This window comes from Heptranchias perlo, chromosome 11 (genome assembly GCF_035084215.1).
Source record: "Heptranchias perlo isolate sHepPer1 chromosome 11, sHepPer1.hap1, whole genome shotgun sequence".
In the NCBI taxonomy this organism is placed as follows: domain Eukaryota; kingdom Metazoa; phylum Chordata; class Chondrichthyes; order Hexanchiformes; family Hexanchidae; genus Heptranchias; species Heptranchias perlo.
The window spans coordinates 53529320-53553242 of record NC_090335.1 but is presented as its reverse complement, the minus strand read 5'-3'; the positions used below and the strand labels follow the sequence as shown (position 1 = coordinate 53553242).

At 44.9% G+C, this 23923-nt stretch overlaps 1 protein-coding gene across 3 annotated transcripts in view; it reads right to left on the bottom strand.

The window, feature by feature from the left end:
• LOC137326970 (suppressor of tumorigenicity 14 protein homolog) overlaps positions 1-23923 on the bottom strand; it is a 90955-nt gene that overhangs the window by 25120 nt on the left and 41912 nt on the right. For all 3 annotated transcript variants that reach the window (XM_067992344.1, XM_067992346.1, XM_067992345.1), the window contains exons 7-8: positions 15118-15343; positions 1240-1373 (exon numbers count right to left, since the gene is read on the bottom strand). In XM_067992344.1, coding sequence (XP_067848445.1) covers positions 1240-1373; positions 15118-15343 — 360 coding nt within the window. The remainder of the gene's footprint in view (positions 1-1239; positions 1374-15117; positions 15344-23923) is intronic.

Here is a 23923-nt window from a genome sequence, read left to right as displayed (position 1 = left end):
GGTTTAAAACTCTGAAGGACTTGTCCTCCAGCTTCAGCAGATACCACGCCCCTGACACGCCTCCTGCCCACGCTGTCAATAATCTGTTCACAATTAGGGACAGCACATGGATGAAGCGCTCCTATTGTGACTGACTGCTCCCTGTTACTGTGTGCGAGCTTGCCCTGCAAGAAAGAAGGGTGTGTGTCAGTGTTAGAATAGTGAGGTGTTTTGAGGATGTGCATGTCAGGGTAGAATGGTGTTGCTGGGTATGTGAAATATGGCACAGGTGTGAGGGGGTGAAGGAAGTAGGGGGGTGCGGATGTAGAATGCCACAGTAGGAGCAGAAGGAGGTGGAGTGAAGTGTGCTGTAGAGGTTGAGAGAGAGTGCTGGTAATCAGGAGAAGGAAGGGTTGTGAATGCTGGGGCAACAGATAGTGCAAGGCTAAGCAGCGGGTAATGAGAGATATGAGTTAGGAGTCTTACCTTAGCTAGAGCATTGTGAGGTCATTGAACTTGATCCTGAATTGCAGCCATGTCCTGGGGGGCAATACTTTTGGCACTGACCCCCTCTGCCACCTCTGGCCACTCGTGCTGGACAGCTTGCCTTGATATCTTCCTGCCGCCTGGTGCGGAGAAGCTGACCCTCCTCCTGCCGACCGTCACTCTTACCTCCAATGCAGCGTCAGAAATACGGGGAGTTCCTGCAGCTTCTCCTGTGCCTGCCTTTGTCCACAATCCTCAGTTATAGTTGCCTGCAGTCAAAGTGCACCTCCCCTTTAAGAAGTGCAGGGTGCCTTTCAATAGTGTCAGCAACGCACGATATTGACGTCCCCATTAGGTGAGCTACCAATAAACAGCATGAGGAGTGCTGACAGCCCGCTTATTTTATTTTAATTAATTAGGAGGACCAAATTTGGGCCTTAATTGCATTCACATGGTGGGGCGTGCACTCCGAGCTTGTGCCCAATAATAGGCTTAATTCAAGTTCTACCACCATATATTTTCTATTGTTATGCATCGATGTAGTTTTAGTCATCGGATGATCACTGTTATTTAACTTTTCAATCCTGTTCCAACAAATTCCTGTGGATAAGCTGTTTTATTATGGCCAGTAATTAACATGAATGACTAAAGACTGTTTAACAACCTTCCTAGGAATATTTGAAAGAATTTTGCCACACCTATTTTGTTTTGATGATATGAAATCTAAAGAAATGCATTGCCGACAGAAAGAAAATAACCTTTTATTTTCCATACCTGTCATTGGTACCTGAAGAAATGTAATTGTATAGTGTGAAAGATCACATCCTCCTGTCGGGTTAAAGGTCACTAGTAGCATGTCCCCAGAAACAATTACCTCACTGGTAATGGGTAGACTAGTTTGTCGGAACCTGCAAGCAGAAATGTTGTATGTTACCATTTTGCTTTTTGAAGTAATAATTTTCTTTCTACAGTAATTTAGAAATTAAAATAAAAATAACTTTTTAAAACTTCCAGGAGATTGTACAGTGATGGTGCGGGAGCAAGTCAGAGAAAATTCCCTGTCCCTGGGGTTGAAAATCCACATCACTGTCATTGTAACATTGGGCAGGAGTACATCAGAAGGGCGAGAATTTAGGCCGGGATCTGGATTTCACAGCCATCAGAGTTACAAATAATTTCAGAGCCAAACAAAGCCAGTGGCATAAGAAGGGACGGGGTCAAAGGCAGGGACTCCCTACATTGAAAGATCCTGTGTTTCCAGTCTTCAGAGGGATCGAGCGTAGAGTTCGCTGCGGTGTACCATGCTGTCAAACTGTTGAAGTGAGACCAGCTTGGGGTTCCAGGCCAGGACTTTACAAAGGGAGCCACTGAGGGCATCTCAAAATTACTTCCTGGGTGGGGGAAACCCAGCACCTCTTACAAAACCAGCAACTTGTGGCATGTGGGGCAAGGTGGACTCCCAGGTGCTGGCCATTGGCATAGAAATGAAGGAACCTTCCACTGACCCTGCAAACTTTGGTGGAGTCAGTGATGGAGGACGAGGACGGGTGCATCCCCACACTCATACTGGATTTTTGGCGTCCACCTCTTTAGGTGAATCTTGGTGCTTCTGCAGGCAGCAGTACCGACACACTTAATTTACAGGACTGCTGCCACTGTGAGAGCCTCTGCTGGTGACAATGCTATAAAGTAGGTAAGATCGTTACCCTCAACTACTAGATTAGCAAGGCTCTTAAATAACTAACAGCTATGCCATCATAATATAAAATTAAAGCCTGCTTGTGTAAACCACCAAGATATAAAATAAAAATATCTTGGTGGTTTACACAAGCAGGCTTTAACATAAACATTTTGAACATCAGACTTTATTAAGTATTTCTACACGTTGCACTTTATTAATAAAGGTTTATTTTAACAACATAATGACATTCAAAACATGACATAATTGCCAACTGCCCACATTTTGAATGGACTGTACACATTTCTGGCTTCTCTTTGTGCTGCTCACCCACAACCTAATAAGCTCGCTGGTGCAATGATTTAAATTGTTCCATAATATACAATGGCCGCGATATTTACGGGGAGGGAGCGTAGAAGCTGGGAAACCTGGAAATGCGGGTAACGCAGAAGTCCTGCCGAATTTAACGGGAGGACATCATTTCAATTTTTTTCCCCTGTTTTCCGGCCGGCAGCCAGCCAAATTGGGAGGCCGGCTGGCTGTTGAGCAAGAAGGCCTGCACTGTTAGGCCGCAGCCTGGGAGCAGAGAGGAGAAAGGGAGGGAGAGATCATGGGTCGGCGGGGGGGGGGGAGATCGTGTAGAGAGGGAGAGATTGTGGGTCGGGGAGGGATCGTGGACAGGGTGAGGGATCGTGTGGCGGAGAAGGGTCGTGCGTCGGGGGGGGGGGGGGGGGGGTCGTGGGGAGGTCGCGGAAGGTTAGCTTGGGGTGTCCGTATTCTAAATTGGATAGCCAGGTGGTGAAGGATAGAATACTAGAGCCTGATCTTCAGTTGCTTTCAAGCCTTTATTCACAGAGCTCCACAATACCCACTCCACACCCCAGGTAAGCTCTCATATAAATGGATACAAGAGAGTCCCCAATTGATATGCACCACCTGAATACAATTAACACTAATTGATATAAATCACATGGATACAATTAACATATTCCCTTCTCTTTTTTGAAAAAAGCTTCCATACTCTGTTCAACTTAAACTATTCAAAGCATTGCATTGTGAGGCGCCTCTTCTCCAGAACCCCTAATAATTCCTTCGTACATGTACCTCTTTTAGTAAAACAATCTGACAGTTGATGGCTTGAATCCACCCATTTAATTTTAGAGATTTCCTTTCTCTCCAGCATTTGTTTCAAGCCAACAAGTTCAATCTGTAATCTTTTCTCTCTCACATTTTTTGTAAATTGTAAACAATTTTACAACACCAAGTTATAGTCCAGCAATTTTATTTTAAATTCACAAGCTTTCGGAGGCTACCTCCTTCTTCAGGTGAACGATGTGGAAGGAGGTAGCCTCCGAAAGCTTGTGAATTTAAAATAAAATTGCTGGACTATAACTTGGTGTTGTAAAATTGTTTACAATTGTCAACCCCAGTCCATCACCGGCATCTCCACATCATGACATTTTTTGTAGAGTGTACATTATCCCACAATGAACAATTGTCTACATAACATTCAATGGGTATACTATCTTTAGTACTCCCGTTGTACAGGATGTCACTCAAAATATTTGCCAAACAAAATCCCATATCCACTGCATCAACAAGAGCCAGTGTTTCAGCAGCCAGAGTACTTTTAACAACCCTTTTTATTTTCTTAGCTTCCTGAGCTAAAGGACAACATGTCCCATTCTCACCTATAAGAAACAATATGAAACCAGCAGCACTAGAATACCCATCAGGAAGATTAACATGTGAAGCATAGCTAAAGATAATTAGTTTCATTTTCTTTGGGTCACTTAAGGATGGGAACTTAAGTACACATTTATCTATATTTAGTTATTGTAATGTTTTATTTGCCCTTAAAATATTTTCTACTTGGGGTGTTTTATTGAAGTACTTAACTCCAACACGTCAAAACTAGCACCTGGTCTAGTCCGAGTGCACAACTGACCAATCAAGCTTCGTAATTGCTCTGTCTCTTCTTTAGATATAACATTACCTTTCTGTGATGACCTAGTATGATTCACCGGGATGGCACTCCCATGAAAATGTTGCCAAAAGAGCCAAAAGGATTTTTAAGATCACCTTTCCAGCAGTGGGAGAATCCATTCAAACATCTGTATCACCCAGTTTCTCTTCAAAACCCCTAGCTACCAACCTCGCTTTAGCCTTATAAGTCCCATCTGCAAGGACTTTTTCAGTACAAACCCGTCAATGCGACAAAGCTGGTTGACCCTTATCTGTTACCTCAGAATAAACTCCAAATTCTTTCCAGCTACCTAACTCCCTTTGATTTGCCTCTCTTACCCTTTTATCCTCAAGTTTATTGGCAGCCACCAAAACTTCACAATCATGAGGACTTCTGCTTCTAGTTCTGTTACGTGACTGATCTGTGGTCTTTGTTTCATTGTCTGCCCTGGTCAAGCTACGTCTTCTACTTCCACTTCTATGTCTGTAGGGACTACTGCTGCGAGATCTTCCTTTCATCTCTAGTCCACTATCGCTTTCTGACATGAGATTCACTTCCGGACTCCCTGTCACTACTTGTACTCCACTTTCGTACTCTCCACTCTTTTCCCCCATTCTGCCAGTCCATGGACCTCGCTTCATGGCCATCATCCTGAACATTCAACCAAAATTTAAACCTACCAGTAGCTTTGCCTCCACATCCCAAAATTGATGCATCCCTCCATTCATTAGTCCCTTTTGGAACATATGTCACCCATGTACCCACTTTGGGTAATTGCTCTGTGGATGTGACAGCTCTGTTGTGTGTTTCTTGATTACTGACATTACCACTGTGCAGCCTTTCTTCCAGCATGCATAGCATTTAAATGCTCAGAAAAAATGGCACGATTTGTAGTACCTTCCAGAGCAGGAGGATTATCCCAAAGAACAGAAGGTAATTTGGGATTGTGTCCATAGACTAATTGGTAAGGACTGTATCCTCCAACCACCTGAAGAGAATTCTTTGTGTGAACTGCCCATGCTAGGGCAGTTGACAATTTACACTCTGTTCGATCAGCCAAAATTTTATGCACCATGCTAACAATCACAGCACGATTCCTTTCACAAAGACCATTGCTAAAAGGGCGCTCAGCTACTGTATTCATGACAACTATATTCATATTCTCACACATATCTCTGAGCACGTGTTAGCGAATTCACCTCCTTTATCGGTCAAAAACCTTGCTGATGTCCCAAGTCCATTCCCTATCCATTTTCCATAATTTTATCTAGAATAACCTTCTTCTCCTTACTATATATTAGTGTAGAAATACTAAATCTCGTAGGCAGGTCAATAAGATGAAAACATTTCTGTCTTTGTCCCATTCCTTTAGATCCATGGCAACTACCTTGTTAAAGTCACGTGCTAATGGAACACTTACAATAGGACATCTATACTTCTTACAGGTTTCACAGTTCTCACTAATCTCTTCTATAAGCCTTGTATATTCCTCATCAATTACCCCTGCATCTTTTAGCAGGATTTTTAAACATTGACAATAGGGTGGGCAAATTGTCTATGTAACTTTAAACAATTTGTTTTTTATCTCTCTTATCCTTATCGCCTGATGCCATTAATATTTGTCTAGCATGCTGATGAGAAACATCAGGCTTTATTTAGGGGATACAATAATGCCCTGACTGAGTAAACTGTAAATCAACCGATTTCCCAAAAATGATTGCCTCATCGTGTTCCATGTCAAGTTTCATTTTTGCCTTTTTCATGGAAGGTTTACCCAAAAGCATAGGTATCTCACTAGAGACTACATCCCTACTGATAGCTGGAGTAAGCCATTTTATCATACATGGAATTATCACTCTCTTGAGTGACCTCAAGGTGTTGTCATCTCCAAACCTAAAACATGTAGAACTTTTATATTCCTTAACCTTGCATCGATCCTCACTGCTCAGTGAATCATGATAACATTTTAACCAATCTACCCTGCATACAGTTGAAGTACATGCACTATCTAACACCGCACAATTAAAAGAGTCCGCGACTAATGCATTCATCACAGGATTAAAACTCCTTGTGACCAGTATAATCTGTTCATGTTCATCGTTATCTTTATCCTCTTCCTCAGAACTACTTTCTTCATGCATCATTTCAAAGACCCTGCATTTTCGCTCTGGGCAATTCGCCTCATAATGATACTTAGAGTCACATCTAAAGCATCTACTGATTTTTCCTTGTGCATTCCTGGAACTCAATTGCCCGTTATTACTGTCCCAATTTTGTATCCTGTTGATAAACTGGATTTGCTATACCTGCTTTCATCACCAATCTGGCTGTCTTTAATCCTTCCGACATATTGACGCCTGCAACTGGTCTCTTGAAAGTTTTGAAACCTGGTCTGGTGCCTGCATTTACTATATGGAATATTTCAAAATCTGGTAACCATCAAATCTTCTATTCTTTGTGTCACAGCAGAAGGCCTTGCTTGTTCCATGAAGGCTGAAGGGAATGACTGTTTCCCCAGGAATTTTTTTTAAGGCAGCAGACATTAGATCCAACAGTCTCCTTTTCCGAGAACTGGATGGCAGTTAGGACCAGTTGCCTGTCCATATGAGACACCTTAGCACAATCTAGTAATTTAAAACGCTAGTACCAATCGAGGGATTCCTAATTTGAACTGTGTCAACCTTTTGTACAATCTGTTAAAGTCCATGATACACTCTTCCATTGAATGACCGTCCATTTTCTGAAATCTAGCAAATACTGACCAGGCCTCAGAGGCACTTCACAGGTCCTCTTGTAGATTTGCTCCAGAAATTCCATTAGAAAGGTAAAAACTTCATCATCATCCAAAAGATCTGCATCCATCCCAGAAAGTATCTTACTTCTGATTTTACTTCGTTCAGGAAGCAACAACACCAAGGCCATGCCTTGTTTTCCCTTTGACAGAGTAGTAACCTATGTCCACATATCAACCTTGTTCTTCCACTGGTCATACTGTTCAAACTCTGAGAACATCGGAGGGAAATTGTACCTTGACGATTTAAACTTGCTTTCTGCCATTTTTCACAATGGCCTCTAGGCTTTAAAGTTTTTTTTATGTCCAAAAAAAATCATAGTTTCCAACCTCCACCTTTAAGCAACCATTCTCTACAACCATGTTCTAAACTGGATAGCCAGGTAGTGAAGGATAGAATACTGGAGCCTGGTCTTCAGTTGCTGCCAAGCCTTTATTCACAGAGATCCATATTACCCACTCCACACCCCAGATAAGCTCTCATATAAATGGATACAAGAGAGTCCCCAGTTGATACGCACCACCTGAATACAATTAACACTAATTGATATAAATCGTATGGATACAATTAACAGTCCGGAGGTGGCGACTTTCCGCCTTCAGACCCTGGAGCGATACCTGTACGTTGAGGATCCTCCTAGATGGTGTGAGCTGGTGACATATTTCTTCCGCCAGCTGCACAGCCTGAACTACGACACGCAGCTCCTGTTTATCACGTTGCCGGGCGGCCGTGCGTCTTTGCGGGAGCTGCCTGTCTTTTACCTGGATCTGATCAGGGTCTGGAATATGGTTGCCTCCTGCCAGTGCTCTCCCCCGTCAGGGGTGGCGGCCGTCCTGCAGGAGCCGCTGCTCAGGAATCCGTTCCTCTGCGGTGTTGGCTTCGGCGGCACACGGCTGGCGGAGGAGAGGGCCCTGGCCGGTAAGGTAACCAGAGTCAGGGACGTCCTGGATGGCGGAGGGACGGGCTGGAAGGCGCCGGGGACACTGGCCGCACGGATGTCCTTGCGCCACGTCTGGGACGTGGCCGCCGCCATCCGGGCGTTGAAAGTGGCACTCGGCCCTGACTCCACTCGGTGTGTGGAGGAGGCTCAAGCGTGTGGAGCCATCCCGTCCGATCTGATCCCCGTTCGGACGGAATTCCTTATCGGCGTCAGGTCCCGAAGCCTCCCTCAGAGGGCTGTGCCTCACAACTTGAGCCATCTCTCAGAAATTCGCTCCGTGCCATTTCACTCTGCATGGAGGGATTTCCTGTATGGGCTGCTCCTGCACACTCTCCACTTCCTCGCCCTCATCTCTCGCCCAGACACGCCCTGGCATACCATCCTGCCCTCCGGCGGAGGCAGGGGTCCCAAGTGGAGGGCTCTCAACTCGGGGATCCTCCCGTGTGCCAATGGGGATCTGGGGTGGAGAGTGTTGCACGGAGCAGTCGCGACCAACAGGCGTTTACGCCATTTCACGGACTCCCAGGCCGCCTGCAATTTCTGTGCCCTGGATGAGTCCGTGTTTCATTTATTCACAGAGTGTGGGAGGCTGCAGCCCCTGTTCTACTATTTAAGGGGGTTGCTCCTCAAGTTCTGCCTGCACTTCAGTCCCACGCTCCTGATCTTTGGCCGCCCGGTGATGGGGGGGGCGGTGGAGCGGGCAGGTCGGTGGACGTCCTCGTGGGCCTGCTCCAGGGCCTGGCCAAGGTGTCTATCCACAGGTCCAGATTAGACATGACCCGGGGGGGCGGTCGCTCCGACTGTCTGCCTCTCGTCCGCTGAATTCTCCGCGCCCGGGTGGCCCTGGAGAGGGAGCACGCGGTGTCTGCCGGTACGCTTGAGGCTTTCCGCGACCAGTGGGCACCGCAGGGACTGGAGTGCATCCTGGACCGAGATAATAAAATTATAATTTGACACTTACTTTGTTTTTTTTTAGTTTACTGCACATGACCACACCCTAACCACCCCCCCCCCAACTTCTTGTAAAAGGGGGGCCTAAAAAGAAAAAAAAAATTAACAGTCCGGGGCAGAAGCACACCTGCTCCACCTGGCTCACAAGCAGTGCTGGAAAAGCACTTACTTGCTGGATTCGGACGTTCACGCCTCCCTTTAGCTGTCGGGTTTCCCGAGCCCTGGAAAACCCGGTCCGCAGCCGTTAAATGTAAAAATCAGTTAAAATTTGAGCCACACGGCCTCGTTAATATATTTAAATAGAATGTCATTACCAGGACTAAAATTGCATGTCATCCAATTTCAAGCACAAGTATCTATTCGGTATTAAAATCAGTGGGAGTTATTTTTACCTTTACTGCTTGGTCGCCCACCTGTTTAAAACCAGCCTGATTTTCATCCCATTGAAAGCAAGAAACATGCTCCCCCAGTAAGATTCACAGATTTCACCCCCGCCTCCCTGCTGAGCAATAATCGTGCCCTCCCCCACCGTTGAGCAAGATGCAACAGCTCTCACCTACCCTGCTGAGCAAGGATCCCAATCCCCCACCCCAGAAAGCATGAATCGCGGACATCCCCTACTGAACAAAATGAAACAGCCGGCAAGTGGCCTTCGTACTGGAGCACGAGAAAAGCTTTGTAAATCTCAACAGAATGGTGTGTGAGCTGTAGAGGAAGAAAACAAACATCTATTGCAACCCCTCCACCAACACAGTAGAAATGATGGTAACTCCTCCCTCAGCTGAGTAGAAAGTAAGATGCAACTGCGTCCCTCACTGAGATGAAATCAACACTCCCCTACATGGAAAGGAAACCCAACTTTCCCCCCGGTATTGAACAACAAAACCGTAGACAGCCCCTCTCCCTCACAAAGCATTAAATATGGGTAGAACTCAAGTAGTCAGTCACGGCATTGCTTAAAACCAAGTCAGCAACCCATCAGTTAGTCTGTTAGCTGAAGCAGCAGAGGATTTGACTCGGATCCACCCCAGCCATCCAGCAGTGTCACATGATCCATACGACCTGTTAGAATGTTTCCATGTACAGAAGTGAACCTCCCGGTGACTCATCAAGAATCAACTCCAATTGGGGTCATAGAAAGTTCATAGAGATGAACTTATAAGGAAAGTTTCTGTTTGCTGAAAGTAGGAAGTGCAACAGTAGTGAGTGACTTAAAATGAAACAATGGTGGCTAGGCCAACAGTAATCAAGTGAGAGAGAAAATGAAAGAAAATTCCAGGCTCCAAAGCAATTTGTATTTCCTACAGAGAGAAGTCTAATATCTAGCCTAGAGCATTAATTAATTTTTTAACACTGGATGTGTTCTAACAACCGGCTAGCAGTAAGTAGTTAATTGCTTGATATCAAACTTTTGTTAAAATATTACAATGCACAAAAATGTGGTTTTGACTAGTATTTCTGTTCTATGTTTACATTAATAGTTTTCCCTATTTTAATCAAAAGCATCAAGACATCACTTGAAGATCAAAGGCTACAGCTGATCTCTGGAACAATTAATGTCTAATAAGAGAATAACTGTTCAACGTACAATTAGAAAACTGTTTAATATAACACAGTTAACACAGAAGCTAATTAAACATAGAAGCTATTGAGTCAACCTGTCACAATGCATAGAGATTAGCAAAATGAGCAAAAGGAAAACAATGGAAAAATGATCAGAGGGTTCACCAAATGTTTCAATATTCACTTAAATGTTATCCTTTTCTACTAGCTTTTGAAAAATGTTACCGGTCTAGAAATTGGTTTGCGCCAGGTTGCCGGTGCAAACTGGGCACAGGGAACAATCCCTGCGCCAAAACGGTGGGTCCGAGGCACAAGCGATATTGAGCTTCGGACTACACTTAACTGTGACTGTCGAGCTGTGGATGCATAATGGGAATTCCCAGGCAGCTCGCCGGCAAATCGACATTGGATTTTGGGCCACGGCATCGCAGGCCCTCAGGTCGGTCCTGGGAGGGGGAGAAGGCGATCGGGAGGAAGGTAGGCGATTGGGAGGGAGGGAGGCGATCGGGAGAGGGTAGCGATCGAGAGAGGGGGCTGCGATCAAGAAGGAAGGGGGCGATCTGGAGAAGGGGGAAGGCGATTGGTACGGGGCCGAGCGGAAGTCAACAACGGTCTTCAGCACTGCAGTGCAGCCGGGAGGAGTGCTCCTGTGCCTCCTGCCTCCACATTCAGGTAAATATTTTTCAACAAACTTATCTTTTTGGTGGCGGCCTGCCGTAGTCTTTTAAAGACCATTGGTTAGGCCGCATGTAACCATGTTTACTGGGCTGTCTGCATTCGGACCTCATACAGACTTTTGTCACCTCCAGACTTGACTACTCTAATGCTCTGCTTATCAGTTCCCATCCTCATACCTAACACATCGAGTCCTGTTTGCCATTTAACCTCCCCCATCCTTGCTGGTCTATATTTGTTCCCCATCCCCATCTCAAATTTAAAATCTTCATCCTTGTCTTTACCTGCCTGGCTTCATCCCTCCATATCTATGTAACCTCCTCCAGTATTGCATCCCCTTGAAACTGGCTGCTCGTTCCTTCGCCCACCAATTGGTTTCAGTGACTTCAGCTGCCTGGGTTTCACTCTCTGGAATTCCCTCCCTAAACCCCTCCATCTCTCTACCTCTCTACTTTCTGAATCTCCTTAAAATCCATTTCTTCGGCCAAGCTTTTGGTCAAGCCTCTTCTTGGGTTGGGGGGGGGGGTGGGGGAGGTGGGGTGGGTGGGTAGAGAAGCTATTGCTGGAGATATCTTGGCTGCATTCAGACAGATGGGATGCAAGCATCTCTGGCCGATTTGGATGGTTGTATACAGTTTGCATTAGTGCCAAAACAATTAAAACTGCATGACCACTTATAATGGAACTAAGAAGCCGATTTCAATTTTGCAGCCAAGTGAGGGTGGGAATGCCTAGCTGCGAGTGCAAAGCTCATCAACTATGCAGTGAGCTGACTGCCCAAATTTTCTGGGGCCCACTCATTTGCAATAGTGCTAATGCCTTCTCACATAGTAAGCTAGTGGTGGGAGGGTGGGGGGGACAACTCCTAAATCACACTGACACTGAAATTTAAAGCTGAGTATGGGGCCAAAATATTTTTTAAGGTCAATAGAAAGACTCAAAATACATTTCAACCCTTTAGCAGACTTTACCAAGGGTGAAGGGGATGGGGGATGGGGGAGGGAGAAGAAATGTTACCTAAAAATGAAATGAAAGGAGCTGAAAACATTTCAGGGGAGGCTTGACATATACATGAAGGAGAAGGGAATAGAGGGATACATGGTTAGGTGGGAAGAGGTAATTAGAGAGGGAGGAGGCTCATGTGGAGTATAAACACTGGCATAGATCAGTAGGGATGAATGGCCTATTTCCATTCCATAGATTCTATGTAAATCAGTGTCAGCCGGATAGTAAAAAAGTGCTGCAGCACCCATCCCACATTCCATGGCTGGCAAAGTGGAGGTGCTGCTTGCTGCAAGAGTTGGGTATGAGGAGGGTTGCCATGTTTGGCATTCCAGTGCACACACCCCAGAGCTGTGCATCATGCCTGGCAGAATGTGGTAGACTTGCTCAACACTGTGTACATTACCTGCAGGATAGATGAAAGAGAAGGTGGCACTCTAGGCAATACAGCAAGGTAAAACTACCCAACAGTATAATGTTTTGGACTGATGGCCCAAGACTGCATTTCACAAAGTCTGTCAACCTGTCACATTTATTGCTCACCCACACCAAGCCCTGACACAAATGTACAGCTATTTCATTGCATCTCCTATATACCCATATCTCAGCAGAGTGTGCATTCAAGATGCAATATACAACTGAAAACTGCGTCACATCTTCCGAAGGAATCATATCTCAAGTCATTGTAATAAAACCTTACTACATAATGCATAGTCACTTACTGGTACCCAGGTTAGTCTACGGGATGGGCACTTGTCTTTTATTATATATAGTAGGAAAAATGCCCTATGAATTGCCTTCAATGTCTTCTCAAAATGGAGTTTCAGCAATCTTTAAGGAAAATTATCCTAAGAATTGCCTTAATTGTGTCGTCAAACTGGAGTCAGTAGTTAGATTGAACTCTGGGAAACTGAAAAAAAAATGCTAATTAAAACCATAAATGTTTATGTAAACAGAGCATTCATTACAAGAACTGCGAGGCATAGCCATTAATGCCATAGGTTCAAAGATCGCTTGTTAAGAGATAAAAATGTCACTTTATCTGAAAGTTTGTAAGGCTCTTTGCTAAAAAGAAACTGAGAAGTTTAGGGAGGGAAAGTGCCATCTAGCATGAATGGATTCTGATGCTTCATTAACCTGAGGTTATCATGGGCACTAACACGGCTGTTTGAGGTGGTTGACACACATAGGGGTTAACTCTTCCAATCCATGTGTCAGTCAGATTGGTTAATGATAACATTTTGGGGCTTTCTTTGAAAATCAAGGATATAAGATGGTATTTTGATGCAAAAAATGAGCAGTGGTAGAAGTTTTTGTAGTTAGTAGAAATTATAGTAGTAGAAGTTTTAGGCAGGTTTAAGTTTTACGTGGTAGTATTAGGGATGGACAATAAATGCTGGCCTTGCCAGCGACGCCCACATCCCAGGAACAAATATTTTAAAAAATTAGTACTAAGCGCCCTGGCTGCTTTTTCTATGTTAAAGGTACTATATATGTTCAAGTTTTTGTTGTTGTTGATAAGTACTATATTCTGGGTGTTCTTTGCCTAGTCTATGTAGAAGGGTGTCTGTGTAGAAGGCAGAAAGTGCATTTCGGGCAATTCAGCAGTCATCCTCCGACAGAATAGAGAGAGATTACAGAAGTTAAACATTTACAGCTGTTCCTGCTACATACAGGCAGAGATATGTGTGTCAGTTAGATGTACAAGTTTCGCCAAGATCAAGGCAAGAGAGATCTAATCCAGCTAGTCCAAATACACATAAAGTGATTTTACCCAAGAGCAAAGGATCCAAGATTGATGTCACCTCTACGATGGAGATTCATCACAGTGATGTCTCAGGAGGTTCATTCCATCATCCTAGAGGAAGGCAAGGCAACCCGCTCCACTACACCAACTCATAACAATGAGGTTGTGTAAGTTCTGGAAACATTGCTAACTACAAGTATATAAACTTTAATCTATCCAACAGACTGCCTGTCTAATGCTGTTAACTTGTTAACTATCCAAGGAGTCTAATCATAAATTAATCTCAGACACTGATCTCAACTGTCAAATTAAATAATCAGCAAGTTAGTTAATGCTGAATTACTGTGACATAACTGATCTGCCTTTGTAACCTCTGTTATTCATTCCGTCAGTTAACCCTCTCGACTAAGCAATCTGCATACTCAATGTCTAAATTTAAATGCTGCTAATTATGATCATAGGAATAGAAGTAGGCCATTCAGCCCCTCGAGCCTGCTCCGCCATTCAATCAGATCATGGCTGATTTGTACCTCAACTTCATTTACCCACTTTACCTCCATATCCCTTATACCCTTACCTAATAGAAATTATCTGACAAATAATCCCAAACCAGCATATCATAGTTTTACTGCAACTTCTACAACCATTCTTCTTGAGGCCTAGAGGCAAAGCTCAGGAAATTGCGGGCCTGCTAACTTATCATAATTTGAAAGTTTAATGAGTCTCTCGCTTGCCAGGAACGACAGCCTCCAACCATCCCAGCACAGTGCAGTCAGAAAAACTGACCTGCCACATCTTGGCATGGAATAGAGACATGACTTAGTCTCAGGAATTTATGGCATTCCCCTCCATGCGATGGTTGCACACATATGGTGGGTACATCATAAATTATTCTCTTAAATCTCAACACAAATGTTGCAATTTGACCTGCAAGTATGTCTATGATATGTAAGCTTTTGTTATAATAAAGTTTTTTCCTTTTAGAGGCGCAAATTCATAAGAGTCAAAATTCCAGCATCCCTGATCCACTACCAGACATGTGGTGGGGCGGAACTTTTGACCGCCAACACCTCAGCATTCATCACGTCCCAAATTGTGGGGTGCTGCTCCGATTGGGAAAACAGAGGCTGAAGATGACTTAAAATTTTCCTTGAAGAGAAAGAAGAGCTATCAATCGGAGGTAATCGATCCCTTCTGAGGGTTTTTAAACTTAGTTGTACATTAAAATAGACAACCATGACATAAATTATATGGGATAAATATCATAGTCTGTAAAACAAAGAATGCACAACTATTTTCAAATTCATCTATTGCGAAGTTTCTCTGAATGACACGTACTTACTAACAGTTTGTTTAGGTTCTGGGAACCAAGTATTATACATTGCCACATCCACGCCACTGCCGATAGATCCTTCATCTTTAGTTGAAATTGTAGCTTTGATGGAGTGACCACTCTCTCCCTGCACCAGCCAATAGTTACTGCTGTTTTTGCTGCAGTTCACTAATCTCACTGAATCAAACGTCTGTTCTTTGCTAAAAAGCAGAACACGAAATACACATTGACCTAGAAAGACACAAACAAATCCAAAGTAATTAGAATACTGACTTCACCAAGCCAACAGAATCTGCTTAGCTGGTTACTTTTCATCCAGAACTAAGGCACAAAATTTTCTCAGAGCTGCTCCCACTCCATTGGTGTAACTTCATCGGATGTGTGACGGAAACGTAATTTATTCTCATAAACAGGGTTTTCACTGCCCTTCCAGAGAAGATATGGTGGCAGAGCAAGAGCAGCTCCAAGGAAATTCCTGGCCTAAGTTCTTGCTTAACAAAAGCAACAAAACTTGCATTTATATAGTGCCTTCAACATAGAAAAACATGTCAAAACGCTTCACAGAGGCGTAATCAAAAATGGACACCAAGCGATGGAAGGAGATATTAGGAGTGGTGACCAAAAGCTTGCTCAAAAAGATTGGTTTTAAGGAAGGTGTTGAAGGAGAGGGAGGTGGAGGGGTTTAGGAAGGAAATTCCAGATCATGGGGCATGATTGCCAATGGTGGAGCAAAGGGAGGGGGGATGTACAAGAGGCCAGAGTCAGGGCAACAGAGAGTTCTGGGGGCTTGTAGGGCTGCAGAAAGTTACAGAGATAGGGAGAAGCAAGGCTGTGCAGTTTTGGCAGAGGAGAGTGAGGCGCGATAGTGCTTGATGTGGTCCAGCCAGATCTGTTGATGAATGGCTAAACCAGTTGTACCCCAGATACGGTCAAGTCTACATCTCTTGGCCTTGAGAGACTGAAGATTTAAGTCACTTCAAAGTTACAAGTGACACCTCTATTTTAAAATTGTCTTCCATGGGATTGATTCTTCTTCATTTTAACTGTACTGAGACACTTGGCAAGTATGCTCCTCTTTTTCTCTGCTTTTTGCTTTAGCGACTGAACCACTGGCTATCAGCATTCATGCTCCTTTGGACAGGTGAGGCATTGGAATGGTGTGTGAACAACATAAAATGTCCATGTACACGATGATCTTTTATATATTTTTAGTCCCCAGCTTCCAGCTATCCTTCCCATGGGCTGCAGTGTATTGAGCATTATGACTCTCCATTGGATAGAATGTTAGAATTTGCAAAACAAGTATTAGATTAATTACATTAGGACGTGGGGTGCATTCCCCTCCCTGGCCACTGTTTCAGGTTGAATAAGATTGCTTGCAATCCTGCTCAACCCTGCTCTCAGCTTTCGACCCCATAATGTTCTCCATTACAAAGACCACCCATTTTTATAGGAACAAGAGTAGGCCATTCAGCCCCTCGTGCCTGCTCCGGCATTTGATAAGATCATGGCTGATCTGTGATCTAACTCCATATACCTGCCTTTGGCCCATATCCCTTAATACCTTTGGTTGCCAAAAAGCTATCTATCTCAGATTTAAATTTAGCAATTGAGCTAGTATCAATTGCCATTTGCGGAAGAGAGTTCCAAACTTCTACAACCATTTGTGTGTAGAAATGTTTTCTAATCTCACTCCTGAAAGGTCTGGCTCTAATTTTTAGACTGTGCCCCCTACTCCTAATCTCTCCTCGTAACTTAACCCGTGAAGTCCGGGTATCATTCTAGTAAACCTACGCTGCACTCCCTCCAAGGCCAATATGTCCTTCCGAAGGTGCGGTGCCCAGAACTGCTCACAGTACTCCAGGTGCGGTCTAACCACATTTTTGTTGGAACAGATGAGAGTATTTTGATGTTTCGAGGATTGGTTTTATGTTGGGGGTTAGCACAGAATAAGCACCTTTGTTGTTTTGACATTTTGAGAAGAATAATAAAATTTGTAGTTACTGTAAAACACTGAGTACTATTTATTTGCTGTTTAATGTTAAATTCATCTGTTGTTTTATAGCCTGAGTCATGGTCTGAAATAGAATTATTTTTCTCTCTTCCAAAGTAAAAGTGATCATGTGATTACACGGGGTATACTCCAGTAAGCTATAGGAGATGTGAGGTCTGCTTACGGGAGAGGCCAGCGTTGCTGAACCCAAAGAGAATATCTAGCTTAAAAAAACAAAAAAATGAATCATCAGCTTACAGCTGCATGTTTTCTGAAGAAGCAAAGTCCATCACAGGTTTCTGTATTGAATCAAACCCACTGCTTTGTGTCTTTGGAGATCCCATTGGATTATGCTATGGGACACTCAATCAATCCTCTGTTTGCATTGTATGTTGCCTTCCAGTTTTCTGGAAGATGTCATCTCACTCAGCTATGAAGAGGTGATTTATGGAAAATGGCTCAATTATGTATTCACTTCAACTATCTCAGGCTAAATTTATTCAAGTATCAATCCAGCTTTTGTACTACGGGTGCAGTTTAGACTCGAATGACTAGTGGTGAGTTTTAAACAGACACAAGTGGAAGTGTGCTGTTTGCACTCGATTTAGCAAGGTCAACACATTAGCATATCTTAGGGTGAAGGGAACACACTCATGATGAGAGAGGACAACTGCGTGAAATGAAATTTAAAGGGAAGAGGACAATTAAAGGGAATTGTAGAATATGGAACAAAAATTCTGAAAGCCTTTGAAAAGGCTCAGAAGGCATCTCAACCCTTTAGCAGCCTACGCCAGGGCTGAAGGGACAGGTGACTAAGACGTGACAGACAAAATGAAGGGAAAGGAAACCCAAGGTGCAGGCATGAGCCTTCAAGTTAATGATGCAGTAGCCCAGCACCTGACCCCCATTTTTTGGTTACTAAATAAAATCTGGAATTAAAATAATAGTATCAGTAATGGTGGCCATGAAACTACCGGATTGTCGTAAAAACCCATCTGGTTCACTAATGTCCTTTAGGGAAGGAAACCTGCCATCCTTACCCGGTCCGGCCTATATGTGACTCCAGACCCACAGCAATGCGGTTGTTTCTTAATTGCCCTCTGAAATGGCCCAGAAAGCCACTCAGTTGTACAATCTCACTAAAAAAAGTCATAAGAATAAAACCAGACGGACCACCCGGCATCGGACCACTAGGCACCGGACATGACAAAGACAAAGCAAGCCCAGTCGACCCTGCAAAGTCCTCCTCACTAACATCTGGGGACTTGTGCCAAAATTGGGAGAGCTGTCCCACAAACTAGTCAAGCAACAGCCTGACATAGCCATACTCACAGAATCATACCTTTCTGCCAACGTCCCACACTTTTCCATCACTATCCCTGGGTATGTCCTGTCCCACCGATAGGACAGGCCCACCAGAGCTGGCAGTACAGTGATATACAGTCAGGGGAGAGTGGACCTGGGGGTCCTCAACATTGACTCCTGACTCCATGAAATCTCATGGCATCAGATCAAATATGGGCAAGGAAACCTCCTGCTGATTACCACCTACCACCCTCCATGTTGAACATCACTTGGAGGAAGCACTGAGGGTAGCAAGGGCACAGAATGTACTCTGGGTGGGGGATTTCAATGTCCATCACCAAGAGTGGCCTGGTAGCACCATTACTGACCGAGCTGGCCAAGTCCTGAAGGATATAGCTGCCAGACTGGGCCTGCGGCAGGTGGTGAGTGAACCAACATGAGGGAAAAACTTTCTTGAACTCGTCCTCACCAATCTACCTGCAGATGCATCTGTCCATGACAGTATTGGTAGGAGTGACCACCGCACAGTCCTCGTGGAGACGAAGTCCCGTCTTCGTACTGAGGAGGGCAAAAAGGGGATATGAGATTGCTTTGGCAGATCAGGCAAAGGTGAATCCAAAGAGCTTCTACAAATACATAAAGGGCAAAAGGGTAACTAGGGAGAGAGTAGGGCCTCTTAAGGATCAACAAGGTCATCTATGTGCGGAACCACAAGAGATGGGTGAGATCCTGAATGAATATTTCACATCGGTATTTACGGTTGAGAAAGGCATGGATGTTAGGGAACTTGGGGAAATAAATAGTGATGTCTTGAGGAGTGTACATATTACAGAGAGGGAGGTGCTGGAAGTCTTAACGCGCATCAAGGTAGATAAATCTCCGGGACCTGATGAAATGTATCCCAGGACGTTATGGGAGGTTAGGGAGGAAATTGCGGGTCCCCTAGCAGAGATATTTGAATCATCCACCGCTACAGGTGAGGTGCCTGAAGATTGGAGGGTAGCAAATGTTGTGCCTTTGTTTAAGAAGGGCGGCAGGGAAAAGCCTGGGAACTACAGACCAGTGAGCCTGACATCTGTAGTGGGTAAGTTATTAGAGGGTATTCTGAGGGACAGGATCTACAGGCATTTGGAGAGGCAGGGACTAATTAGGAACAGTCAGCATGGTTTTGTGAGAGGAAAATCATGTCTCACGAATTTGATTGAGTTTTTTGAAGGGGTAACCAAGAAGATAGATGAGGGCTGTGCAGTAGACGTGGTCTACATGGACTTCAGCAAAGCATTTGACAAGGTACCGCATGGTAGGTTGTTACATAAGGTTAAATCTCATGGGATCCAAGGTGAGGTAGCCAATTGGATACAAAATTGGCTTGACGACAGAAGACAGAGGGTGGTTGTCGAGGGTTGTTTTTCAAACTGGATGCCTGTGTCCAGCGGTGTGCCTCAGGGATCGGTGCTGGGTCCGCTGTTATTTGTTATTTATATTAATGATTTGGATGAGAATTTAGGAGGCATGGTTAGTAAGTTTGCAGATGACACCAAGATTGGTGGCATTGTGGACAGTGAAGAAGGTTATCTAGGATTGCAACGGGATCTTGATAAATTGGGCCAGTGGGCCGATGAATGGCAGATGGAGTTTAATTTAGATAAATGTGAGGTGATGCATTTTGGTAGATCGAATCGGGCCAGGACCTACTCCGTTAATGGTAGGGCGTTGGGGAGGTTCATGGAACAAAGAGATCTAGGAGTACAGATTCATAGCTCCTTGAAAGTGGAGTCACAGGTGGATAGGGTGGTGAAGAAGGCATTCAGCATGCTTGGTTTCATTGGTCAGAACATTGAATGCAGGAGTTGGGATGTCTTGTTGAAGTTGTACAGGGCATTGGTGAGGCCATACTTGGAGTACTGTGTACAGTTCTGGTCACCCTATTATAGAAAGGATATTATTAAACTAGAAAGAGTGCAGAAAAGATTTACTAGGATGCTACCGGGACTTGATGGTTTGACTTACAGGGAGAGGTTAAACAGACTGGGACTTTATTCCCTGGAGAGTAGGAGGTTAAGGGGTGATCTTATAGAAGTCTATAAAATAATGAGGGGCATAGATAAGGTCGATAGTCAAAATCTTTTCCCAAAGGTAGGGGAGTCTATAACGAGGGGGCACAGATTTAAGGTGAGAGGGGAGAGATACAAAAGGATCCAGAGGGGCAATTTTTTCACTCAAAGGGTGGTGAGTGTCTGGAACGAGCTGCCAGAGGCAGTAGTAGAGGCGGGTACAATTTTGTCTTTTAAAAAGCATTTGGACAGTTACATGGGGAAGATGGGTATCGAGGGATATGGGCCAAGTGCAGGCAATTGGGACTAGCTTAGTGGTATAAACTGGGCGACATGGACATGTTGGGCCGAAGGGCCTGTTTCCATGTTGTAACTTCTATGATTCTATGATTCTATGATTCTATGATACCATCCAACGTGTTGTGTGGCACTACCACCGTGCTAAATGGGATAGTTTCAGAACAGATCTAGCAGCTCAAAACTGGGCATCCACAAGGCGCTGTGGGCCATCAGCAGCAGCAGAATTGTATTCCAACACAATCTGTAACCTCATATTCCTCACTCTACCATTACCAACAAGCCAGGGGATCAACCCTGGTTCAATGAGGAGTGCAGAAGAGCATGCCAGGAGCAGCACCAGGTGTACCGAAAAATGAGATGCGAACCTGATGAAGCTACAACATAGGACTACATGCATGCTAAACAGCGGAAGCAACATGCTATAGACAGAGCTAAGCGATTCCACAACCAACAGATCAGATCAAAGCTCTGCAGTCCTGCCACATCCAGTTGTGAATGGTAGTGGACAATTAAACAACTAACGGGAGGAGGAGGCTCAGTAAACATCCCCATCCTCAATGATGGCAGAGTCCAGCACGTGAGTGCAAAGGACAAGGCTGAAGCGTTTGCAACCATTTTCAGCCAGAAGTGTCGAGTGGATGATCCATCTCAGCCTCCTCCCGATATCGCCACCATCACAGAAGCCAAGCCAATTCAATTCACTCCACATGATATCAAGAAACGGCTGAGTGCACTGGATACAGCAAAAGCTATGGCCCCGACAACATCCCAGCTGTATTGCTGAAGACTTGTGCTCCAGAACTAGCTGCGCCTCTAGCCAAACTGTTCCAGTACAGCTACAACACTGGCATCTAACCGGCAATGTGGAAAATTGCCCAGGTATGTCCTGTCCACAAAAAGCAGGACAATTCCAATTCGGCCAATTACCGCCCCATCAGTCTACTCTCAATCATCAGCAAAGTGATGGAAGGTGTTGTCGACAGTGCTATCAAGCAGCACTTACTCACCAATAACCTGCTTACCGATGCTCAGTTTGGGTTCCGCCAGGACCACTCGGCTCCAGACCTCATTACAGCCTTGGTCCAAACATGGACAAAAGAGCTGAATTCCAGAGGTGAGGTGAGAGTGACTGCCCTTGACATCATGGCAGCATTTGACCGAGTGTGGTACCAAGGAGCCCTCATAAAATTGAAGTCAATGGGAATCAGGGGGAAAACTCTCCAGTGGCTGGAGTCATACCTAGCACAGAGGAAGATGGTAGTGGTTGTTGGAGGCCAATCATCTCAGCTCCAGGACATTGCTGCAGGAGTTCCTCAGGGCAGTATCCTAGGCCCAACCATCTTCAGCTGCTTCATTAATGACCTTCCCTCCATCACAAGGTCAGAAATGGGGATGTTCGCTGATGATTGCACAGTGTTCAGTTCCATTCGCAACCCCTCAGATGATGAAGCAGTCCATGCCCGCATGCAGCAAGACCTGGACAACATCCAGGCTTGGGCTGATAAGTGGCAAGTAACATTTGCACCAGACAAGTGCCAGGCAATGACTATCTCCAACAAGAGAGAGTCTAACCACCTCCCCTTGACATTCAACGGCATTACCATCGCTGAATCCCCCACCATCAACATCCTGGGGGTCACTATTGACCAGAAACTTAACTGGAGCAGCCATATAAATACAGTGGCTACAAGAGCAGGTCAGAGACTGGGTATTCTGTGGCGAGTGACTCATCTCCTGACTCCCCAAAGCCTTTCCACCATCTACAAGGCACAAGTCAGGAGTGTGATGGAATACTCTCCACTTGCCTGGATGAGTGCAGCTCCAACAACACTCAAGAAGCTCGACACCATCCAGGACAAAGCAGCCCGCTTGATTGGCACCCCATCCACCACCCTAAACATTCACTCCCTTCACCACCGCGCACGGTGGCTGCAGTGTGTACCATCCACAGGATGCACTGCAGCAACTCGCCAAGGCTTCTTCGACAGCACCTCCCAAACCCGCGATCTCTATCACTTAGAAGGACAAGGGCAGCTGGCGCATGGGAACAACACCACCTGCATGTTCCCCTCCAAGTCACACACCATCCCGACTTGGAAATATATCGCCGTTCCTTCATCGTCGCTGGGTCAAAATCCTGGAACTCCCTTCCTAGTAGCACTGTGGGAGAACCTTCACCACACGGACTGCAGCGGTTCAAGAAGGCGGCTCACCACCACCTTCTGAAGGACAATTAGGGATTGGCAATAAATGCTGGCCTTGCCAGTGACGCCTACATCCCATGAACGAATGGAAAAAAATGTGGTGCTGAATGTGGTACTTTTGAGGAGCATGGCCTCTGGTGGCACTCCACAGCACCATCCCCAGTGATTAGCACTGCAGCATGTCTGGAGATGGAGCCAAGGTTTAGGCTAGAGCTGGCCATTACTGGCACTGAACATGCCAGCTCTATGTTGCATGGTAGCTTCTGGTGTCATTGTAGCAGATGGCATCTGTTTCCCTGCTGACCTGGACCTTGTGTAGACAGTTCCCTATAGTTAGTGACAGGTAAATGTACCAGGCCCTGCAGATATGGTTGGTGGCATCTTGGCAGATGTGACCAATCTGGGTACACTGCCTGTTGATCACCCAGACATACGTTCTTTCATGCAGTGCCACTAAACATGACATACTATGATTGATGTGCTTCCAAGGAAGCATCCGATATTAGGGTGAGTCATTTATATGTGTAGTGCTGTCAGGTTAGCTGGTTAGTTTCCTTTGGGAACAGGAGCCTCTGTATGCACTAAATGTCTGCCCAAGCGAGGTCTGGGTACCTCTGTCTCCAGATGTGGGTATGAGATTCTCGGCAGGTGGGCACAGAGCATCTCTCGTGCAGCCCGATCTGCCTGGCATCTCTCCATAGGTCCTCTTCTTCTTTGAAAACCTCAGGTAGGGTGAGTCCCATTAGTAAACCCATCGGTGCCAGTAATGATGCTGGGGGAAAAACTATTGAACAATTGACACAAAGAAGCCACGTGCCTACTGAAAAAAATGGCCAAAAACAGTCAAAAAAATGACTGAAATATTAAATATTCAAGTTACTTAATCTGTGCCCTTCAAATCAACTACTGCCACAGCTGATCCCCTAGCAACACTGGACACCTTAAGAATTTATGT